At 39.7% G+C, this 21,764-nt stretch overlaps 1 protein-coding gene across 2 annotated transcripts in view; it reads right to left on the reverse strand.

Annotated features, from left to right (window-relative positions):
• RBMS1 (RNA binding motif single stranded interacting protein 1) overlaps positions 1 to 14,404 on the reverse strand; it is a 210,055-nt gene extending 195,651 nt beyond the window's left edge. For both annotated transcript variants that reach the window (XM_021703285.2, XM_021703281.2), the window contains exon 1: positions 14,292 to 14,404. In XM_021703285.2, coding sequence (XP_021558960.1) covers positions 14,292 to 14,366 — 75 coding nt within the window. In that variant the 5' untranslated portion in view covers positions 14,367 to 14,404. The remainder of the gene's footprint in view (positions 1 to 14,291) is intronic.
• Positions 14,405 to 21,764: the final 7,360 nt, after the last annotated feature.

The following is a 21,764-nucleotide window of genomic DNA, read 5'->3' on the forward strand; positions in this document are numbered from 1 at the left end:
GCCACGGTTCCTGATGGCTTTAACTTTAAAAACACTTTCCATCAAAGACGTAGTGATCCACAATAACCTTTGAAATATGTAAATGAACTGAGGATACATTTTTACCGGTGACTCTTTTAGTAAAGTGTGGAAAAATCATTCTCTCTTGTTTGTTTAATATACCCTAATTTCTCCTGTATTTGATTTCCCTAACGCATGGCACAAAGCCAGGCATGATAATTTCAGCTAGTGTACTTAATCAGTGTATGATAAAACAGCATGAGGGAAAAGCTATGTCCAAGTGGTATAATGGGCTTGTTGATGCCCCCTACTGTGCATTTTGTTTTCCCAAGGTGCCCCTCATAATTGACTAAAACAGAGTTCCTGAAGCCTGATCATATGCTGAGTGCTGAAGGCCTCCAACTATGTTCAAATACCTCATGAAAAAACAAGAGATGCTAGAGACTAGCGTGGTGTGCTTGGCATTAGGAAGAAGGTGGTTCCCATCAGAGTGGTTGGCTTCAACAAATAAAGGAGGTGTTCATCAGAGTCTCTCCGGGGCTTTTTCTGTGGCAACCAAACACATTACAGCAGGTGGTGATGGCAGGACAGAAAAAGGTTAGCAAGAATGAAGTAGTTGGGACTCTATTCGTGTGGGAAAGCTCCAGGCGTGTCGAGAAAGTGAGAGGGTTTTGGCTCCAGACCCAGGGCTGCAAAAACAAAGACCCTTAGGAACACGGTAAAGGAAGAATCCAGAAGCAGAACAAAGTCATGAATGGGCCAAAAGCCATGGAGGATGAGCAGAGCCCAGCTATGGGCTTCCCAGCTAAGCTGCAAGGTTAGAAACATGAGAACAAAGCAGGATCACCTCTGGAGAAGCAACCAGGCTAGAGGAAGGGAGTGCAGAAGTCTCACCGGCCCTGCCTGTGGGGGTGACCTCAGACACAGTGACCACTACTGGCCTCTGATCAGATACTGGTGACACTGGCCCACGCACACCCCTCGACCTCTGTGATAAATCTCCTGGAATGACTGCTAGAACTGTGTGTGCCCCTCTTTTCTCTTCCTCGTCTTCAGGCCACTGCACTGACCAGTCATGTGAGATCAGGCCTGGGCCTCCCCCCGACGCCCCCACTCTGTCCCTCAGAGCCAGCCCAGCTTCTGTCTTTCCACTTTGGGTAGCTTTCCTCACCAGCACAGTGAGGGGCTTGGACCGGATTATCTTAAAAGTTCCCCCCAGGTCTAACATTCTGCGATTCCTGGATGTTACCAATTCCCAGAATCATAAAATTTAGAGTTGAAAGGAACTTCGGAAGTTGTCTATTCAACCTCCTGCTCAGCCTAAACTAGCCTAGCCAGAGCTAATAAGCTCTGAAAGTTCTATGCAGTTGTTTCTGGCTGGCTGAATACAACAATAATCAAAGCTTGAAAACCTTAACTATAAAGCATGAAAAAAATATGTGTAAGATTTTTTAAACATCTAAGAAAAAGTTTGAAGGAGCCAACACCCGTGGAGCGGCATGTTCTATTGCTTAGAAGTTCATACCTAAGCAACGCTTCCCAATCTCTGCACAATCTCCAGAGCATCTTGAAAAATCACAAACGGGGGGGCACCTGGGTGGCTCAGTCGTTAAGCGTCTGCCTTCGGCTCAGGTCATGATCCCAGGGTCCTGGGATCGAGCCCCGCATCGGGCTCCTTGCTCAGCGGGAAGCCTGCTTCTCCCTCTCCCACTCCCCCTGCTTGTGTTCCCTCTCTCGCTGTCTCTCTCTGTCAAAAAATAAATAAAATCTTTAAAAAAAAAAAATCACAAACGGTCTCAGAAAATTCTCCAAACAAAACTAATTTTCAGTTTCTCATTAGGCTTGTAAGTTCGTAAGACAGGATGATGGGATGGCACATCAAATAAGGTCTCAGAAAGGAGAATAAAAAGTACTAAGGGGAAATACAGTGATACTCTGAAATGCATTCAAGAAAAATCAAAAAGAATGTCATCTGTTCTTAAACAGTGTGTTTTAGCTAGTCAGCTGCTTTTCAAAACTAATTTTGATCTCTAATAACAAATATTCTCTCTCCCTCTTCAAAAACACTATTTTCTTAACAGGGTCTACGCCAACTATCATACTACAGATCTTGAAGAAATCACTGGTTGTATTTAAGAAACAAGCATTTAAAACAATAATATTTTCCACTGTGTCTTATTATTAATCACTTAAAAGTCATAAGTTTGCAAAACAAAATAAAAGTCATAAGTTCATCCATAAATAAGAAGAGCTATATTTACAGTTTGGAAGACATCAAATTCTCCCAAAATTAACATACAGATTTCATTAAGCCCAGTCCAATAAAAATGCTGTTATTTCGTTTTTATGGAAATTAAGCTGATTTTAAAATTTATAACGAAATACAAAAGATCTAGAATAACTAAGACCGCTTTGAAGAACACGCACTTAATATACTGCAACAGTAATTATAGCCCTATAGTACTGACACGAGGATCCACGTGGAGTCACACAGAAAGTCCAGAGAAGGAAACATACAAACATGGTCACCTGATTTACAATGAAGGCCACACTGAAATTCAAAGGGGAAAATGAAAGTATCTTCTCAATAAATGGTGCTGGATCAACTAGATCCTCATATGGTGGCGCATGGGTCGGGGGGCATGGACACGACTAAAAACGAATACTTGACCCTGTCCACACCAAACACAAAAAGACAGGTGTAAGACCAGTGGTTACCTTTGGGAAGTACAAACTGGGGAGAGGGACGTGAGGGTGCTTTTCAGGCGCTAGAATGTTTTATAGTGACCTGGGAGGCCATCCCATGAATACATTAATCTCTATATTTAAAATTTGTGTACTATACGCATGTTCTACCTCAAAAAAAATTTTAAATAAACACGCAAGTAAACAAAATTATCCCACTGTGCTCCACGATGGCCCAAATCATGTCTTATTTACATATTTGCACCTTCCAGGGCCCGACACAATGCCTGCTCGGTGTTTGTTGAATTTAATTAAATTTGCCAGGTAGCTCCAACTATGTGATTTGGGTACAATATGTCTGAGTCATCAATAGCAGAACTATAGCTGCGCGCTTTTGGCAGACTCCTTTTAAACTCCCAATGCATTCATATTTAAAATATCTGGCTTTTTTTTCCCCCCAAAAGAGGGAGATAACATTTGCATATTGAAAACCAGCCCCATTTTCAGGGTTTAACAAGATTCAAATCAAAAAGGCAAAGGAAGAAAAACAAAGAAAGGTGCTGCCATGTGGCGCCCTAGCAAGCAGATGTTCATTAGGGCCCAGACACACAGATTACTATCACAATGTACTTATCTGCACACGCTATCATCAGACCACACAGTCAAATCAAATTTTGAAGGCTCAAAGGATGTGCACTGAAGAACATCCTGTACTGCTGAAACATGAATTTGAATTTTGTGACAGAGACAGAGGGGTAGAAAAGAACACCAGAGATCACCCACTGTCATTTTAAATCCTATTTATATAGTAAGAGATAATCTATTCTTTAAGAAAGCAATCAAAATCAACATTTAAGATTTCTACTATTAAAATGAAAATCTGAGGAACTATGACCAAAGAAGAAACATACCTTTTTTTTCCAGTCTTTAGCAAATGAGACAACACAGAATATGCTTGTGATTATTTTTAGATAAAGAATTGTTTTGTGAAATATTCAAGAAATAGAGAAAGGTGGTTATATGTGATTTTAAATATTAGTTTGGGTGAAAAAAATGTAAACGGCTTACCATTTCACTACCTCATATTTAAATTCTAATCTCATTAGGAGTACGCATTTGTCATCAAAATACTTTCTATTATGCTAATTATGTTCTCTTTTGTTCAAAGTATTACATCATGTCTGCACTTCTGTAACTACATTTATACATTGCCAAATAAAATTTTATTTTAAATTTCCATATAAAATTGGATAAGGAATCAGAAAGAAAATCTGATTCAAAGAGGCAATTGTAGTTAGCAAATTCTTAATCATAATCTGTAGCATTAAGAGGTAGTAAAGATTTTTTTTTTTTTTTTTAGTCACATTAAGTCAGACACACTTGGTCCCTGATTTGGGCCGGCTGCAGTGGGACTAGCTTGTCTGCAACAATCACCCCGGTAGATTGACCAGTAGCACAACACATACACCCGTGGCTGGTCAGAAGTTAAGTCCAGAGTGACACCACTCTCCCAGTGCAGGAAGAAAAGCTGGGGGCAGGAACAGAGGAGAAGGGAAAAGAAGGAGGGAGGAGGGGAAAAGGAGTAAAGAGAGTGGAAACACACTCTGAGATTGCCCAAACCCATGCACTTTATTCTCACCCATTTTCATTTTGCAGGCCCTTGGGTCTTGTCTAGCTCTTCAGCCCAGAGTCAAGCCACAATCCAGAAACAAAATACCAGGGGTCCATGGTCTGAATCATCCTCTTAAGCACTGACTGTTCTGTTTTGACTTCCTCTCAGGGTAGGATTCTTAACGTGTGCTCCACAGGCTGCCTCGGTAAAAATTGGAGGTGAAGGGGAATGTGCCACCATCAGATTCCCAAGGTCTGGAGTTCCCCTATGAGTTATGAGCCATTGTTGGACCAGGACTAGATGAAAATAAGAGAAGCGATGGAACTGGACAGTTTGTTCTTTGTTGTTTTGTTTCATTTTTGTTCCCAGCCTCAGAAACTGTTTGCTTGATTTGATGCTCAAGGAGAGCAAGGAAAGCTGGAAGGCTGTAATAATCGAGCCAGTGATGAGCAAGGGATGAAAAGCACTACTAGAAAGCTTTGGACCGTATTTTTTAAAGTGAGATTTTTGGCTGGGGTGGGGGACCAGCACAGGACAATAGCTGAATAGGAAGCTAGTCTCCCAGGGACTGAGGAATAAGGAGGGGTCCCAGGGCCTCACTCACCGCAGGGGGAAGCTCCAGAGTCCACACCTCACAGGACTTCACCAGCCACACCTCCCATCTCTTCTGTAAACCCAGTACCAGTCCTAGAAGCTTAAAGCCCTACTGAAGGACTGCAAGGGAGCTCCTGTCTTCCCACTGCCCCTCAGGTGAGTTAGGAAAACTTACCCACTAACCTGAAGGGGGCAAAGATGGGTTCCTGGAACCTGGAATTCCAACTCTGAATACTCATGCTCTCCCCCTACCCAAACATTGCCCAGCACAGTGCTTTGGTTCTGTGATGAGATTAGTATGGAACAACTATCTGTGAATTATAAAGTGGGCTATTTTTACAGGCTCTTAAAGGTTGGCTGGGGACCCTATCGTTAAGAATAACAATTTACATATGAAATATATTAGATGAGTTTCAAGTTCTAAACAACTGATAAGTGAACTTTTTAGAACAAACTTGAAAACAATTCACTTGTAAGTTAAGTTATTCCCAATCACTGAACAAATCACATAGAGCTCTAGAAAAACATCATCTGCCAGCTATAGAATTTTTGCTATAGAAAATTTTCTGGTAGCCATTTCTTTTAGGGCTGTTTAAATAAAAGTGTGCAAATAATCATGTGGAATGAAACCTAAGAAGAGGCTGAGATTAGGAAGGTTTTTTTTTAGGGCTTCATTCTTTAAAACAATGGAAATTAATCAAAGTCATGCTTTGTAGGAGGCAAAGAAGGTTTTGGGAACACATCAGTTAATGACCTGAAAATAAAAACTGGCAATTTTTTTTTATTAATGTCTGCATTGGTCAAAAGTCTGTTTAGTGATGAATCCAAATGCTGTTGAGAAGACAAAGGTAAAGTTGATGGTATTACAAATTTCTAATAAAATTTACTTTTGCTTACAACCAAATATCTTATCTGAGACCTTATTTTATAAGCTGTTATTGTTGGGGCATATGCGTGGCTCAGTCGGTTAAATGACTGACTCTTTTTTTTTTTTTTTTTTTAAAGATTTTATTTATTTATCTGAGAGAGACAATGAGATAGAGAGAGCATGAGGCGGGGAGGGTCAGAAGGAGAAGCAGACTCCCTGCCGAGCAGGGAGCCCGATGCGGGACTCGATCCCGGGACTCCAGGATCATGACCTGAGCCGAAGGCAGTCGCTTAACCAACTGAGCCACCCAGGCGCCCTAAATGACTGACTCTTGATTTCAACTCAAGATCCTGAGATCAAGCCCCACATCAGGATCGCTCAGCCAGGAGTCTGCGTCTCTCCAGAGTGCACATGTCATATGCTATATAGTCAAGGAAGGGCTTAGAAGTTCTCCAGTACAAATATACTACCAATTGCAACTCTCAAAATCACCATGTTTAAAAAGTGTTAAGTAGGGAAAACAGTATAGTGCTATTTGAGGAGCTTAAGTATAATAAAAATATAAGTTTAAAATCTAAAATTCATTTTTGGCAACTTTGATCTCCCCCCACCCACGAAGAAACTTAAGAGCAGTATTCCATGATGTATCCATCCAATTCTGCCCATTTTAATTAGGAAATTTTTCAGCTGATTAAAAAAAAACAAAACCCAAAACTGGTATCATCTAAAATGGGGCCAACACTTGCAGAGCTGGGAAAGTATGATGCAATTTTCCTACAAGATCGATAAAAATTATTTGTGATACCTATGAAATGATTTAGTTTTGTTGCACAAAACCTTTCCCTGAAATCACTCCTCATCTGGGATGAAGCCCAATAGCCCCTGCTGCTCAATGGGCAGCCAGAAGGGTGGGTCCATGCTTCCCAATGAGGCAAACAGAGGACAATAGGACTCCTGAAGGACTTAGTTTCATTTGCAGAGATAAGAAAGCTTTTTTTAGAATTAAAACTGAGAATGACCAAATAAAAAGAATACATTGTTTTATCTATGAAAGATCATGAATAATAAAAAATCTGTTATCTTCTGAAGAAATAACAGCTCACATTGGATACATTATCAACATGTAGATTGCAGGCACATGATGATATAATTAGCAGCATAACAAAACTCTAGACATTTTCTCCCTTTGCCTCGAGCAAGCCTAATAAATTAGGAGAAATGAACATTTCAAATGGTTTAAAACAGTAAGAGTGACAATTCTGTATAACCATTATGTCATCATTTAAGCATTATATTCTCAGCCTGTCACAACTGAATAGGTTGGCTTAGTAGCACATTTATAAGCATAAAACTTGAAAAATAATAATGTAAAATAAAGTAACTGAATATGAAACTTTGAGGCGAAGGAGTTAAGGTAAAGTACCCAAAAAAAGTGTTATTCTGTAAAATTCTAAGTACTCATAAGAGGATTAACAAGGGCACAAAATACAAAACAGTGCTGATTATAAATTCAAGAAATTTTCACTCATTAATCTAATGCCCCAATTTCTTTCTAAAATTCCCAGGTTATTGTGGCCTTTATTTGCCCTTTACTTTTTCTCACAAAACACATGGCAGAGTTTTTAACCCCACAGATGGATATCTTAGTGCATTCTCTGTCACTCAGACCCTTAGTATGCCCCCTTCCTGGGTGTACGATTTTGTAAATATTTTTCTTCACTTCTTTCTTGTATTGTGTCTATTTTGTCTTTCCTGGTAGCTGGTGAGATGCTGGAGAGCAAGGACCAGATATACACTCCCTAACCTTTTCCAATATCAAGTGCAGAGAACAGTGCTCTGGGATCAGTCCGGAAATACAACCTATTAGTTAGTATTTCAGTCCTTCGTGAACCTTCATGAACCTCAGCAATTTTTCAACAAGCTTAAAAACTTAACCTAATTCCAGAATATAGATGTTACAGCCAACATTGGAAATCATCTGCCAGACATTGTGTTTATAGTACCAGAGTTACAAGCAAGTTAACTGTTCATATTAACATCTAATCTCACTTTTAGGATTTAGGTTTTCCTATTTGTCATCTAGAAACTGTTCTCCATCCTCTAAAATGACAAATGCATCCATTTAAGAATTAGCTAAAAGACAGCGTATGGAGAGGGAAGTGTTCAGTTCTGCATGTTTTCTTTCCCAGGAGGTCTAGGTGTTGATTTTTGCCCCCCTCCTTTTTGTCTCTCTCTCACCATCTTTGACACACTTCTTTTCCAGTGCTTATTTGAAAAACTAAAATATTCATGTAATTATGTTAAGGGGACAAAATACATTAAGAAAAAGTAAGGAATTCAGCTTTGGGAGATACATATTCAGTTTATTTTTGGCTTAGCCATCACCATCCCCTTTACACTTCCCCTTCATATTAAGAAATGTTTAGGGGCGCCTGCGTGGCTCAGTCAGTTAAGCCTCCGACTCTTGGTTTCAGCTCAGGTCATGATTTCAGGATCCTGGGATGGAGCCCCTCATCGGGCTCCAGGCTCCAGCTCCGTGCTCGGCAGTCAGCAGAGAGTCTGCTTCTCTGCCTCGCTCCCTCTCCCTCTGCTCCAGCGCTCATGCCCTCCCTCCCCCCTCCGAGCGCTCCCTCGTGCTCTCTCTCTCTAAAATAAATAAATAAATAAATATTTTAAAAGAAAGAAAGAAATGCTTAGTTTCTATTATCAAATTTGTGTGTATGCTCAAATTTGTATGTATGCTTCACACACCTAATTCTAAGGAGACATTTTGCTGTGTATCATCATCTGGCCAAGCTCCCACTGTTAAACGTCTGTATCATCCAAGTGCTGCCTCTCATGAGGCACTGACAACTTCCATCAGGTTTTACTGTTTATCCATTAAAATAACAGAACAGAGAAACCAGAACATTTAAAATAATTCCACATAAAATCTCCAAGTCCAATGTTCAATTTTAAATATATTGTTTGATTTTACACCAAATATTATGACATTGCATTTAAATCACTCACATATCATTACTACATTTTCTTTAATAAAGCTATGTTACATTGAATATAGTACTTCCACTTAACGACTGCTTATTCCTCTAATCCCAATGAATGGGATAACAAGCTAATCCCAAGAATGTCATGTTTAGGGTCATGCAACAGTCAGTAATTGAGAGATAACTAATTTTGGACACCTCAGTGCTAGTTTACATTTTAGTTGTTATCCATTAAATGAATAAATGTTTTTATCAAGTCTGAAATACATTTTTTAAAAAAGGCAATATGCTTGAAAATTGAGCAGGAAAAAGTTTGAACTGTGCAGGTGGGCACCACTGACAAGAAGCAAAGACCAGGCTAATCACCAGTTCATCACATGTAACACTTCCCCCCTCAGTCTAATACTAGGAGATTTTTTTTTTCTGGCACTATATGCTTTAATGAAGAGTGCACAAAAAGGTACTTTGATTCCATAAGTTAAGCCCTGACCAATTAATATGTGATTCCTCTTAGGGATCTTACTCAATTCATAAAACAGCTTAACGTTGTCATGACAGGGACAAAATAAATCAAAACACAAATCAAACTATAATAAGATTTCCATAGAAAATTAGACTGGATTATCACGTTTGTTGACTTTGGTCTACAACTTTTTTCCTGGTCTAAAAAAATTTTGCATATACTTATTCCAAATAATAATAGTCACTAACAAGCATTGATTTAGCACCTACTGTTCCGTGGATCAGGCAAGAAACTAAGGAGGTGTTGATATCCCTTGCAGAGAGACATACAGTGGGATTGGAGACCATGCTTGGGGAGAATAAACGTTAGTGAACTGAGCATCCAATAAAAAACAAACTAGACAAAAAATTCCTCATCCTTAAAAAGAATGAACAATATTTAAGTGTCAATATGATTTTACTAAGCACTTATCCTTCCATTCTATATATCCCTCATGTGATTTTTACTGGTTAAGCAGACATGGGGGAAAATATTTTATTTTCTGAAAACCCTCTATTTAATAAAAAGAAAAGGAAGAAAGACCCCTTTGTCTTTAACTAAGACCCATAACTTAAAATTTCAGTACTCATTAAATAAGCTGGGGTAATTTTAAAGTTCCAATAAACCATTAAGCAAAATACAAAGTCTGAGCAATATATCAGTAAAGCTTAACATTTTTTTTCTTGAAACTGTATTACATGGAAATTGCCCATATTTGAACTTAAATTTAAAACCAAGATTGCCAACCACATGAGGTATATGTAGTTATACTAATACTAAATGATTGAAAACTCTCCTATTTCTCTTCACTTATCTTTTCCTGTTTCTTTCTAGTAGCTCAAGATTTGGCTCCCAACATATAAAAATAAAATAGACATTATGGGAAATCCAAAAGAAAGCTACTTGAAGGGAAGAATGCTACAATATTGCATTATAATGCATCTTCATTTTAACCGTCCCATGACAGCCACACTATCCCACTCACCTAAGGAACTAAGGTGTATTCAGGGTGTAAAATATTGTATGGCTGTATTGATACATTTAAGCAAACTTTATTCCCTATATAAATGTGGTTACTTTTTAGGACACAGAGCTCCCTAAGTCTTAATATCATCCCTCTGTATGGCCCAACCACCTTAATATACTCAGTAGCTCTATGTATCAAATCATAACCCCTAATTCATACAGAAACAGACTGATACATTATTCCTATGGCTACTAAGTAAAAGTTAAGGAATTCCACAAAATGTTAATGCACATGAAAATTCAATTCAGAAAAACTACTTTGCTCTAGCAGCCTTTATTAATACAATCCCAAATTATATCACTCAATATTTTTCACATTTTGAAACTTAGGTTCAAATATGTTCTTTAGCATACACTTATACAAGAATAGCTTTAAAAGAAACTTTTGTTTCAGAACATTTCATATACAATACTGTTTATGCATAAAAATTTTAAAAGCAAGCTTTGAATATGGTATATTTTATAGAAATATCTTTTGTAACTGAATAAAGATCACAAATGTGTCAAATTGCATTTAGTTGGTACAAAATATTAGCTAAGCATGTAAAGAACATTTTGTACTTTCCTTTCTTCAAAAGAAATAGAATAAGTATTTCAATTCCCATCTGTATTTGCATACATGCATTGGCAGTAATGTATGTTGTAGTATCTTTGAAATAAACAGACCATGAGGGGTGCCTTTATACTAAGTGAAATTAAGACAGCCAATGTTTGAAAATATGCACATACAAATCTTTAGGTTAAAATACGTTAAATTATCAGGTTTTTTTGGTCTGTGTAGCTGAAACGTGGATACCAAATTTAATTTTTCATAATATAGCATAGGTCATATATAATTCAGAAAATCCTTTAGAACAATATGTGCTTATGTTTACGAAGCTACATCAAACTACCTCTTAGAATGAACGTGTCAGGTGATAAAGGGAGCCTGCTGTGATAAGACCACCCTGACAGAGGAACACAAAAACACCCAACAAGCATGTAAAATCGGGTTACTTGCAATCTGTGTCACTCCACACTAAGATATTATGAAAATTTCACAATCTCCTTTATTTCCCCTCATGTCCTGCCCTTCCACAGCATCCTCAGATTTACTCTATGTTTAATGCAGCTGTACTATATTTCTAATGATTTTCTCTTTCTGTCAACGTACAAAACATACTGAGATGGTCACACACTGTGACAGAGCTCCATAGATTTTTGTTGTTGTTGTTGTTAATAAGCGTAGAAGTAACTAACATGTTTTTATGGAGTTAAAGTACTAAATAAAATTTCCAAAACAGACTCTGATTGGATGAGTAACTCAAGAAGAATTATTTGACATAAGTTAGTTTTGTTAAGTCTGGTAACAAAATTCATTTCAAGTGCCATTTTAATTGGTATGTATTCCTTCCAATGAAAAGAAATCCAATCCACGTATTCTTTCTTGATTCAAAACCATCACATCCATCTTTCGATTGCAGGTTTAAGTCAGATATCACTTTGTAAACAACCATGCCATTCCTCAGTTTTTGATATAGCTTCCAAACAGAAGTTTCAAAACAACTCTGACTAGCAAACACATCACTGTACTTTAAACAGACTGATGTTTTCTATCCCATGTTTCAGGAAGGTTAAAAGGCACACACACCAAGGCAAGGATCATCGCTGTAGACAACAGATTCTAAGTGAGACTATTAACCCTTTCGGTAGATTAGGCAACACTTGTTTTTAAACTAACTACAAATCAAACGAAGTCTCTCTCTCTCTCTCTCTTTTTTAAATTGACTCATACTACCATGTTAGCAACAAATATGTCAGGGAGAAAAAACAGAGCTAGGTGTTTCAAACTGTGCTTACCTAAAATCTGCACGTAGTCACTTTACATTTTAGGAGATGTCCCTTTCTGAGATAATGAAGATTCTTTACAATAGGGAATTTAGGTTTAATTGTCGAACTTGAATACCATGTTATATAGGTCAAGTCAGTAATGTGCATCTTTCTCCTGAAAGAATGAAATTCAAGAGTAATAGGATTTCAGATTTCATAGTAGAAACAGCAAGATATGTTTTAAGAATGTCATTTACTGTAACACAAATCAATATTAAATGCTTTATGCAGGAAGCACACTTTCAGAAAATGAGCCCTAAAGCTTTCTGGGCTCCGACCCTAATTACTAGAGCAGGCTCTTGCCGTTCGTCTCTCTCTTCAATTATTTACGGGGCAAAAAGAGCCAAATGGCATTGCATTAGCTATATTAAATGCTATGTACTTGGTTTCTAACTTACTAATGGTACATAAAAATTACTAAGGTGAATGTGCCTGTAGAAACATGGCCCTTTTTCTTCGGCACCTGAGTGTTCGTATTTATTATTCATACAGTTAAGCGTTGAATAGGCTTCCTTTAGGCACCCAATGCTGCATAATTTAAACAAGTGCATTAAACATATATGATATCGAAAAGGTAATGCATTGATTATACCTCAAAATTTCTTTGAACAACCCGTATTTACAATGTAGCTCACGAAAAAATGAGCGCCTACTTGGGTCCCTGAAAACAAATATGTGGGGACCACACAGAAATGAATACTGGGTATCCTTGCTTCTACCATCTTGCTGCTTTCTGGCCACCCAAAGTAAGATGCGAATTGGGGGGAGTAAAAAGGAGGCCCTTGATTGCTAGAAAATTTCTGGTCTCAGTGCTGACAAGTGTCCTTTTTTCTGTGAGCAAATACAGAGCTATGTTGTAGGTACATAACATGGACCACACACACTGTAAGAAAGGAAAGCTTATCAAGTTCGAATCAGAGATTCTTTGCACCAGGCCAGGAACGTCCTCCGCCAGCAAGGAGGACATGATTACAACCTACCAAAGGAAATTCAAGCACTACATCCATACTTGATTCTTTTGTGATCTAGAAGGGCACCCGGAGTAGTGATAGAAGATGCTAATCGCTGAAGAAGGCTGATGCATCCAACTTCAACCCTCCCAGATTATGAGAGAAGCTTCCAAAGCAGTGAGACGCTCACTCTTCATGGACCCAATACATACAATCATACATACATACATACATACATACATACATGAATGTATTTTTTAATGCGTTCGGAATGCCTCAAATCTTACTGGAAAAAGGTAGGCCCACTAACAAGGTACCCAGGGTCCCCAGAAAGTCAGTTGCAATTTGTATGGCTATATGTCACCAGCTGTGTTACCTAAGAGTACTCCAAGGCCACTTTTGAGAAAGCACCATTGGAAATGGATCTGTGGTCCACATACACGGTATAAACTAAAGTCACTTCTTTCTCTGCACTAAATCTGCCCATTGTCCCTCCTTTGCAAAAGCTACAGGAAGATTAAAAAGGACATCAATGAACGGTGAGTGAACTTTGGCCACTTTTCTACCCAAAACACCAGCGTAAAAGTAGAAATCAGTAACCAGGTGAAGTGCCACACCGCACAAAGATCAAGGCGAGGGGCGGGCGCGCAAGGCCCGGAGGCGGGGAAGAAAATGCCCCGTCCTTCCCCCACCTCCCCCCCTCACTCCCCAGTCATCGCGCGCGCGGGAGGTTGAGGGGCGTCCCTGGGGGGGCGGGAGGCTGCGCACCACTCCGAGGGAAGGCAGGAGTTACCGCTCGCAGGGCGAGGCCCAGGAGAAGCGGTCGAAAAGCCGCGCCGCCCGCGGGGCCCGCCGCGGGGCCCCAAGCGTCCGCAGCCGAACCGCCAAGGTTCGGCGAGGGGCGCCGCTCGGCCCCGCGACCCTCCCGGCCTCCCGGGCCAGGAAGGGGCCGGCGGCTCTTTCCTGTCTAGTCTCTCCCCCCACGGCTTTCTGTAACCCGATCCCCGCACTCCGCTCCCCGGGCAGCCGCCGCCCCGCGCGCCGCCCCGCGCGCCGCCCCGCGCCACCCAGGCCAGCGCTATAGTTAGCAACCCTCCATCAACTCCGCCGGGGGTGGCGGGGGCTCGTCGCGCGCGCCCCTGCCCGGGCCCGGCCCGCGCGCGCCCCCGGCGTCCCCCGCCCCCCGGCTCCCCTTTACCTTCGCTTGAAGATACTGGGGGTAGTAGTAGGTGGCGTACTGAGGGTACATCTGCTGTTTCCACACTTTGCCCATGAAGCTGGAAGGGAGCCTGCCGTGAGCCTGCCGTGCAGGGTCGCGGGCACTTTGGGGTTTCCAAGTCTCGATCTCTCCTGCCTCTCCCTTTCCGGCGGCGGCGGCGGCGGCGGCGGCGGTGGCTGCCGCTGCTCCACCTCCCAGCCCGGACCAGACGTCGTCGTCGTCGTCCTCCTCCTCCTCCTCTTTCTTCTCCTCCTCCTCCCAGGCAGAGAGAAAGACACTGCAGAGCGGAGAGGGCACCCCGGACAGGGCGCTCCCACGGAGTTGCCTCCCGGAGCCCTACTGCTCCGAGGCTGCCAAGGGCTGGCGCGCGGGCCGCGCTCCGCTCCGGCGAGCAGGCAGAGCGGGGCTCGGAGGTGATCAGTACAAGTGGAAAGTGCTGCGGCGGCGGCGACGGCTACGCTCGGTGCCAGGCGGCATCTGGGGTGGGTGCGCCCGATTGGGAGAGGGGAGAGGGGAGAGGGGCTGGCGCGCCGAGGCGGTGGGGGGAAGGGCGCGCGGGGCGGGGCTTGGGCGCCGCGGAGCCCGGGACCCGCTGGAGGTGAGGGCTGAGTTTTAACCACTCCTCACCTCCGGGGCTCGCGGTTGGACGGGCGGAAACCCTGGGAGCCCGGATCGCTTTGTGTCGGGGGTGGGGGTAGCTTGGGGGACCCAGCTTAAAAACTGCGAAGTGGACACCTCGTTTTCTTTCCTGAGTTTTTATCCTCATAAGGGGGAGGGGAAGTAAGGGGAAAGCAGAGGAAAACTGATCAATTTCTCACTTACCCCGCCCAACGATTTTTTTTTTTTAACAAGAGATCGAAAATGATTTAGTGTCCAACCACAAAGCTGGAGTCGGGACACTTGGGTTCTGTTCCCCCCACCCCCCAGGCCACAACACTAATTTTCTAGGTGACCTTGGGAGGGTTAGTGTCCTTCGGTTTGGGTTTCCCAGATGTGAGAGGTGAAATCATGCCCCCTGCACAAGGGGAGGCTAGCTCTCTGAAACACACACACACCTCCCAACAAACAGACGGACCCTTCTAAGGGGAGATGCCGCAGAGAGGCAGAATGTTATTATCAGAGGACACAATATAGACATCAGCTTTTCTCTGCCTCTTTCTAATGCTGCCAGACAGTCTGTCAACTCCCACTCAGGAACAAGGAAACTCCCTGAGTTTGGAATATTTTAAGGCCATTTTGAAAGTCACACTGGCATATTGTTGCAGTGTGCTTCAGTGACATATAAAATCAATCTCTCTTTCTGCCTTTCTCCATCTCCTAATTGTCACAGTTCTAGACAGCCCCAGACAGCCGTGGTCCAGTTCACTACGTAACTGGATATAATTTAATGGACTTAATTGGTTCCTGAAGCTGCCTGTAGAAGACTTTTATATTCTAGCTCCAAAAGAGATAATACCAAAATGTATAATAGGATAAGTAAGAAATCACCTCCAAATTGGAGTTCTTGCACATCTAATAAAATGTAATAAAAATTCATTTGTTATTAAATAGACCTTGATTACTTTGTTTTGTCATTTTGGTTTTCTGAGAGTCTATTTTCCTAACAGCACAAAAGGTAAATCAGACTGAAATGGAATGCGTGATTTTCTTAAACAGTTATATTTTTATACGGTTACATTTCAAAGCAGGTTAATAAGATACTTTAAGACAAAGAAACAGTGACATGAAACCCTTATAATCTTATATGATTTAGACAAATTTTAAGGTTATACATTTTGACAAAACAAAATAAATATAAGTTCATATGAGAACATTTCGGATATGCCAGGAGACAAATCGTGTTCTCTTAAAAAAAAAATTAACAGCCTATGTAAAATCCTATACAGAAACTAGTATTTACTGAGCTTCTGCTATCTGGTGGGCATTGTTGAGATTAATGTAAATCTGAAGGTCAGAATGGTTCACTGTCTAGTGAGGGGAGCTTTAAAGTTCCTTACATTGTTTCAATGTAGGACCCTTTAATGTGTTTGAGCAGAGAACTGACATCAACTAACCTGTGTTTTAGGAACTTGTGTTTGAAAGGCTTGAGGTGATAAGGGAAATTACCAAACTTAGACTGTTCTACTTTTTTCTGGATGATGACAATTCAGCCTGTGTTAAAGAACCCAGAAGCACACACACAATTATGAAGATACTTGATTTATGACTGAATTGGTATTGCAGGGCAGTGGAGAAAGAATGAGCTTTTCAATAAATGATTCTAGGTCAATTGGCTATCCATATGGAAAAAATGAAATTGGAGCCCTGCCTTACAAAAGGGAAACAAAAAAGTTCAAGTGAATTAAAGACCTAAATTAAAAAACAAAATGATAAAAGTGTTAGAAGATAATGTAGGGTAATATCTTTATACCCTTGAGGTAGGGAGAGATTCCTTTAAGAAGGTGACCAAGAGTACAAGATTGATCAATTTGACTACATGAAAATTGAGAACACTGGTTCATCAAAGGATTCTATAAAGTGAAAAAGCAAGCCACAAAATAGTTATGTCTAATCCATAAAACTATAGAAAGTTAATACACAAAAGATACAAAGTACTCCTTGGAATCAATAAGAAAAAGAGAAACAACTTTTTAGAACATGAGCAAAAGACTAATGCACATTTCAGAGGAGGAAGCTCAAATGTTCCTATAACTTGTGAAAAGATGCTCACATTCATTAATAATAAAGGAAATGCAGGTTAAAATAATAATAAGACACCATTTCACACTTACCAGATTGACAAAAAATAAGACTGAAAATATTGTTAGGTGAAGATATGGAAGAGGGGAAAATCTTGAAAACTGCTTTCCAAAAAAGTGAATTGGTACAACCACCGTTTTCAGAAAACAGTGGGGCATTGCCCAATTTCATTTGCATGTATATTATGACGCAGTAATTCTACATGTAGGTACATACCTCAAAGAAAGCATTTATAAATGCACCAAGAGAAATATACTGAAATGTTCACAATATACTAAAAATTCAAATGTCTATCAACTGTTGAATGGATAAAGAGGTTATGGTACATGCACACAATGGAACACTTTGCAGCAGTGAAAATGAATAAACTATAGTTAAATGCATCAACATGCATCTTTTCAAAATTGATGTTGAAGAAGCAAGCCAACATAGAGCATCATTCCATTTGTATCAAGTTCAGAAACAAAAAAATAACTAAATATTGTGTAAGAGTGGTACATGAATAGTAAAACAAAAAATTCTACAAAGAAAAATAAGGAGATATCAGAAAATTCAGAATGGTGGATATCTCTGAGGGAGATGGGTGAGATATTCAGGGAGGGACCAAAGGGGACTGGTAGAGATGGTAACATTTCATGTTTTGCATTGGGTTGTGGATACATAGGAATATATTTCAATGTTTTTCTTTAAGAGGTTCATAGACTTTTTTGTATGTTTGCCATATTTTATACTAAAACATTTTAAAAACAAAACTCAGCTTTTAATTTTAATCCCGATCATTTTCAAACAAATACAAAAACAGAGAGAATAATGAGCCAGCTTCAACACTTATCATTTGTCAATCTTGTTACACCCGTACCCACACCCACACCCACTCACACACACACACACAAACATGCTTTTATTTTTCTGTAGTATTTTGAAGCAAATCCCAAACATCATGTTGTTTCACCTGCAACTATTTTAATATCTACTTCAAACAATAAGAACTTTTTTTAGCACAATATCATGATCACACCTAACAAAGTTTGTAATAATTTATTAAGATCAACTCATACCCCATTCTTGTTCATTTTTCTCTGGCTATCTAAAAATCACTTTTGTAGTTCACTTAAATCGACTGAAACAATGTCCACATCTTAAATTTGGTTGATGTATCACATAAGCCTCTTTTAATATATAAAAGTTCGCTCCCACTCACTTTTTAATTTGTTGTTTATTTGTTAAAGAAATCAGGGTGTTTGTTTTATAAAATGTCCCACATGGCTGATTTTAACCTCCTGGTGTCATTTAAAGTGATGGTTAGTTCTAGAGGTTTCATTACATTCAGGTTCACTTTTTTTTTTTTGGCAAAGAATGCTTCCTAGATGGAGCTGAACATACATAGGTGATGTGATATGCATCATACCACGTCAGGAGACACATAATGCTTGATTGTCATTTTTAGTGATACTAAGATTGATCAGAAGTTCTGGGTATTATCAGTCTGATTTATCCATTAAAAAGTTCCATGGTTTTAATAGTCATTCATGAGTGTTACCTTAACCCATTATTTCATTTGGTGTGACAGAATTATGGTTTTAAAATTTTATCATTTCTTTTGTACTTATTAGTTGGAAATTGTCTATGGAGAAGAATTTTTTTCAAACTCTTGGGTTAACTTGAAATACAATTAGCAGAGGAAAAGCAGGATAAATTTTTCCCTATTTACTAATTTTCAGAATAATGAGTTGATGCCATAGGAAACTCCAAAGCTAACCGGTTTTAAATAATATTCTGAACTTACAGGTTTTTACATATTTTATTTGTTTCAAACCATGACAGTCATTATTCTTATTGGTGTGCAAATTGTCCCATCTTTGGCCAATGGGAGACTCTTTGACTTGGCTCCTGTGTCTTCTTTTTTTTTTTAACCATATCCCAATAGTCTGATAGATTTTTTGCTTTCTTGTTTGATAAAATTGTCCCAGGTTGTTGTACAGCTCATGCCCAAACCTGGATCAGCTATTTCTCTAACAAACCCACATTGGCTTGCTCTTTAAAAAAAAATTTTTTTTTAAATAACAAATTCTTTGAAATGTGTTCTTCATACTTAGCATGTTTGGGAGAAGGAGCTCATGAAAGATTCTTAATGAAATTTGTGCCAAGATGACCCCTAGGAAAGCATGAGCCACTGAGTGATGTTCCCCAAGAGAAGCTGTAATTTACACCTTCGCCAACATTTAAGAAGCATCCTCTAGAAGCAGGACACATATAAATATCATTGGGGATGCAGTTGATTTGGTGTTTGCCCGCATGGAGCTTACCATCTAGTGAGAGAGACAGAAATAAAACAACAGTAAATTGTGGTAAACTCTATGAAGAAAGCGACAGTATGATGGGAGGAGACCAACTTTGTGAGAGTTGGGTTAGAAATTTTAAGGAGAGTTGTCAGGAAAAACCTCTTTGAGGAGACAGGCTGGAAGAGAATGGGTCAGCCATGAGAAGCTCGTGTGAGGTGAAAGGTGGCGAGCTGTGTCCATGCAGAAGCAGCAGCCAGTTAAAGACATTGAAGCACAAATTGTCCCATCCGAGATCTCCAGTCTGGTTTCACTTAAAACCAAGGGTAAATATTTTTTTTTTAACTATGGAAATGGACCAAACCAATTAGCATTGATTAATGCCTTTGCTCTAATGCCATCTGCCAAAGAGTATTAAAATAATCAAAGGATAAGATTAGAAAGTTTGCTATAAACCCCCCTATAGTAGAGCATCAGCGAACTAGAAATGGGACTTAGATTCATTAGAAAGACTGCACACAGAACTTAGAGAATTACTGATGGTGAGTACTCTTGCTTCCACACTAGGTAACTAGGTGATGTCTGTAATACATTGACTGAACACTTAAAATAGAAAGGCCAGGTTTTGCAAGGTGAAAGTGTGACTGACATAAATGTTAGAAGTCTGAGAGGCTTAAACAAATAAGAATGTAGACAAAAGGGAACCAGTGGTTTGACTGCACAATAAAGTTTTGTCATGAACAGGGGATTGTTTTACAGTCTTCAAGAAGTTTCTGTATAAATCTTCTAGCTTGATATTTCTTAGATATTTATCTTTAGGCCCTATTTTGTAGACGCCTGCCTTAAGAAACAAAAATCATATTATCTTTATAAGTGGAATATTCTTTAAACATGTTTTTTTATCAAAATAAAACACGAATTTAAAAATTCTCAGACTGTGTCCCCTATCCTGCATTGGAGTTTGGGAAGCACTGTTTAGTTCACACTTTTTATGACAGCTCACAAGTCCCTTCTTGACCAGATCCTTCCCATTTTTCCAGATTCATCCCCTTCCTCTACATTACCTCTTGGCTTGTGGTTCTTTCCTACCCTCCATGCCTGCTCCTTTCAACTCCCACCGTATTGTTGTAAAACTCCAACCAAGAAATGAAATAGACAAAAAGTATACATGAACTAAAAATTGTTTTTGATAAATTTACTGAGAGCTAAAATTGGGCACAGTGGAGGGCACTCCATTACAGTGAATATTTATTAACGTTGATGATGATGGACTACTATGTCCTAAATTTAGCAAGTAATTCATGGAGTTGGGTGCTGGTATCTAAGAACGTGGTGAAACTAAGGACTCAGTTTACTATCTAGGACATACATTCCCAGAAACAGCTCTGTTTGGAAAGGGTGGTCCATAAAGAAGATTCCACCTCTTTATCATTTTAACTGACCTAACCCAGATGATCATCTCCACCAAGGGACAAATGAAATAATTTAGAAACTAATTAATTCATCCAGTGAGCATGCAGTAAGCACCATCTGTGTGCAAGAGACTATTTGTTGATAGGCTCTAAAGGCAAGTAAAGATATGGACTCTACCCTCAAGGAACCATGGTTTTATTCTATGCAGTCATTAGCTCATCTTAAGAATCTGTTTGTAAACAGTTCTCTGATAAGTATTATTATAACCTTTGATGACCTCAAATCTCCAACTAATTTAAAATTTTCAGGAGTCAAGGGAGTAAGCCAGTGGAATGGGAAGGGAAAACATTTCTCTCACCTTATTATCTGATTTCTTTTCTATAGGCCAGCAGTCCTCGAGCCAATTTTGGTTAGAAATTTGGATTTTGTGGAGGTCAGTGTTTCCTAGAGATATATGTAAAATGGTGTGCCCTTACTTTCCAGGTTTTTAAAATGCTTTTGATAAAAATCATTTAATGGCATGACTTTTTAAAAAATGTTTTAAGAGAACCAACAAAATCATGTTATTAAACATGTGTCTACTGAGGGTAATTTCACTTTTTAAAATAGCCTGCCTATGTAGCAGTATGTTTAGATGCCTATGTGAGGTAGGCTGTGATTTTATGACTTCACAGATGAGGTCAAGAAAAGGTGCTTATGCTCCCCAAATTTTGAGGCTCTTTTAATGAGGATGTTTCCAGTGTGCTCTCCAATAACAGAACTTTTACAGAAAGTCTCCAAAGAGAGGTACCTGGGTGTCTCAGTCAGTTAAGCGTCTGCCTTCAGCTTAGGTCATGATCTCGGGGTCCTGGGATTGAGTCCCACATCAGGCTCCCTGCTCATCAAGGAGCCTGCTTCTCCCTCAGCCTGCAGCTCCTCCTGCTTGTGTTCCCTCTCTGTCAAGTAAATAAATTAATAAATCTGAAAGAAAGAAAAGAAAGAAAGAAAGAAAGAAAGAAAGAAAGAAAGAAAGAAAGAAAGA

Source organism: Neomonachus schauinslandi, chromosome 3, assembly GCF_002201575.2.
Source record: "Neomonachus schauinslandi chromosome 3, ASM220157v2, whole genome shotgun sequence".
Taxonomy (NCBI): domain Eukaryota; kingdom Metazoa; phylum Chordata; class Mammalia; order Carnivora; family Phocidae; genus Neomonachus; species Neomonachus schauinslandi.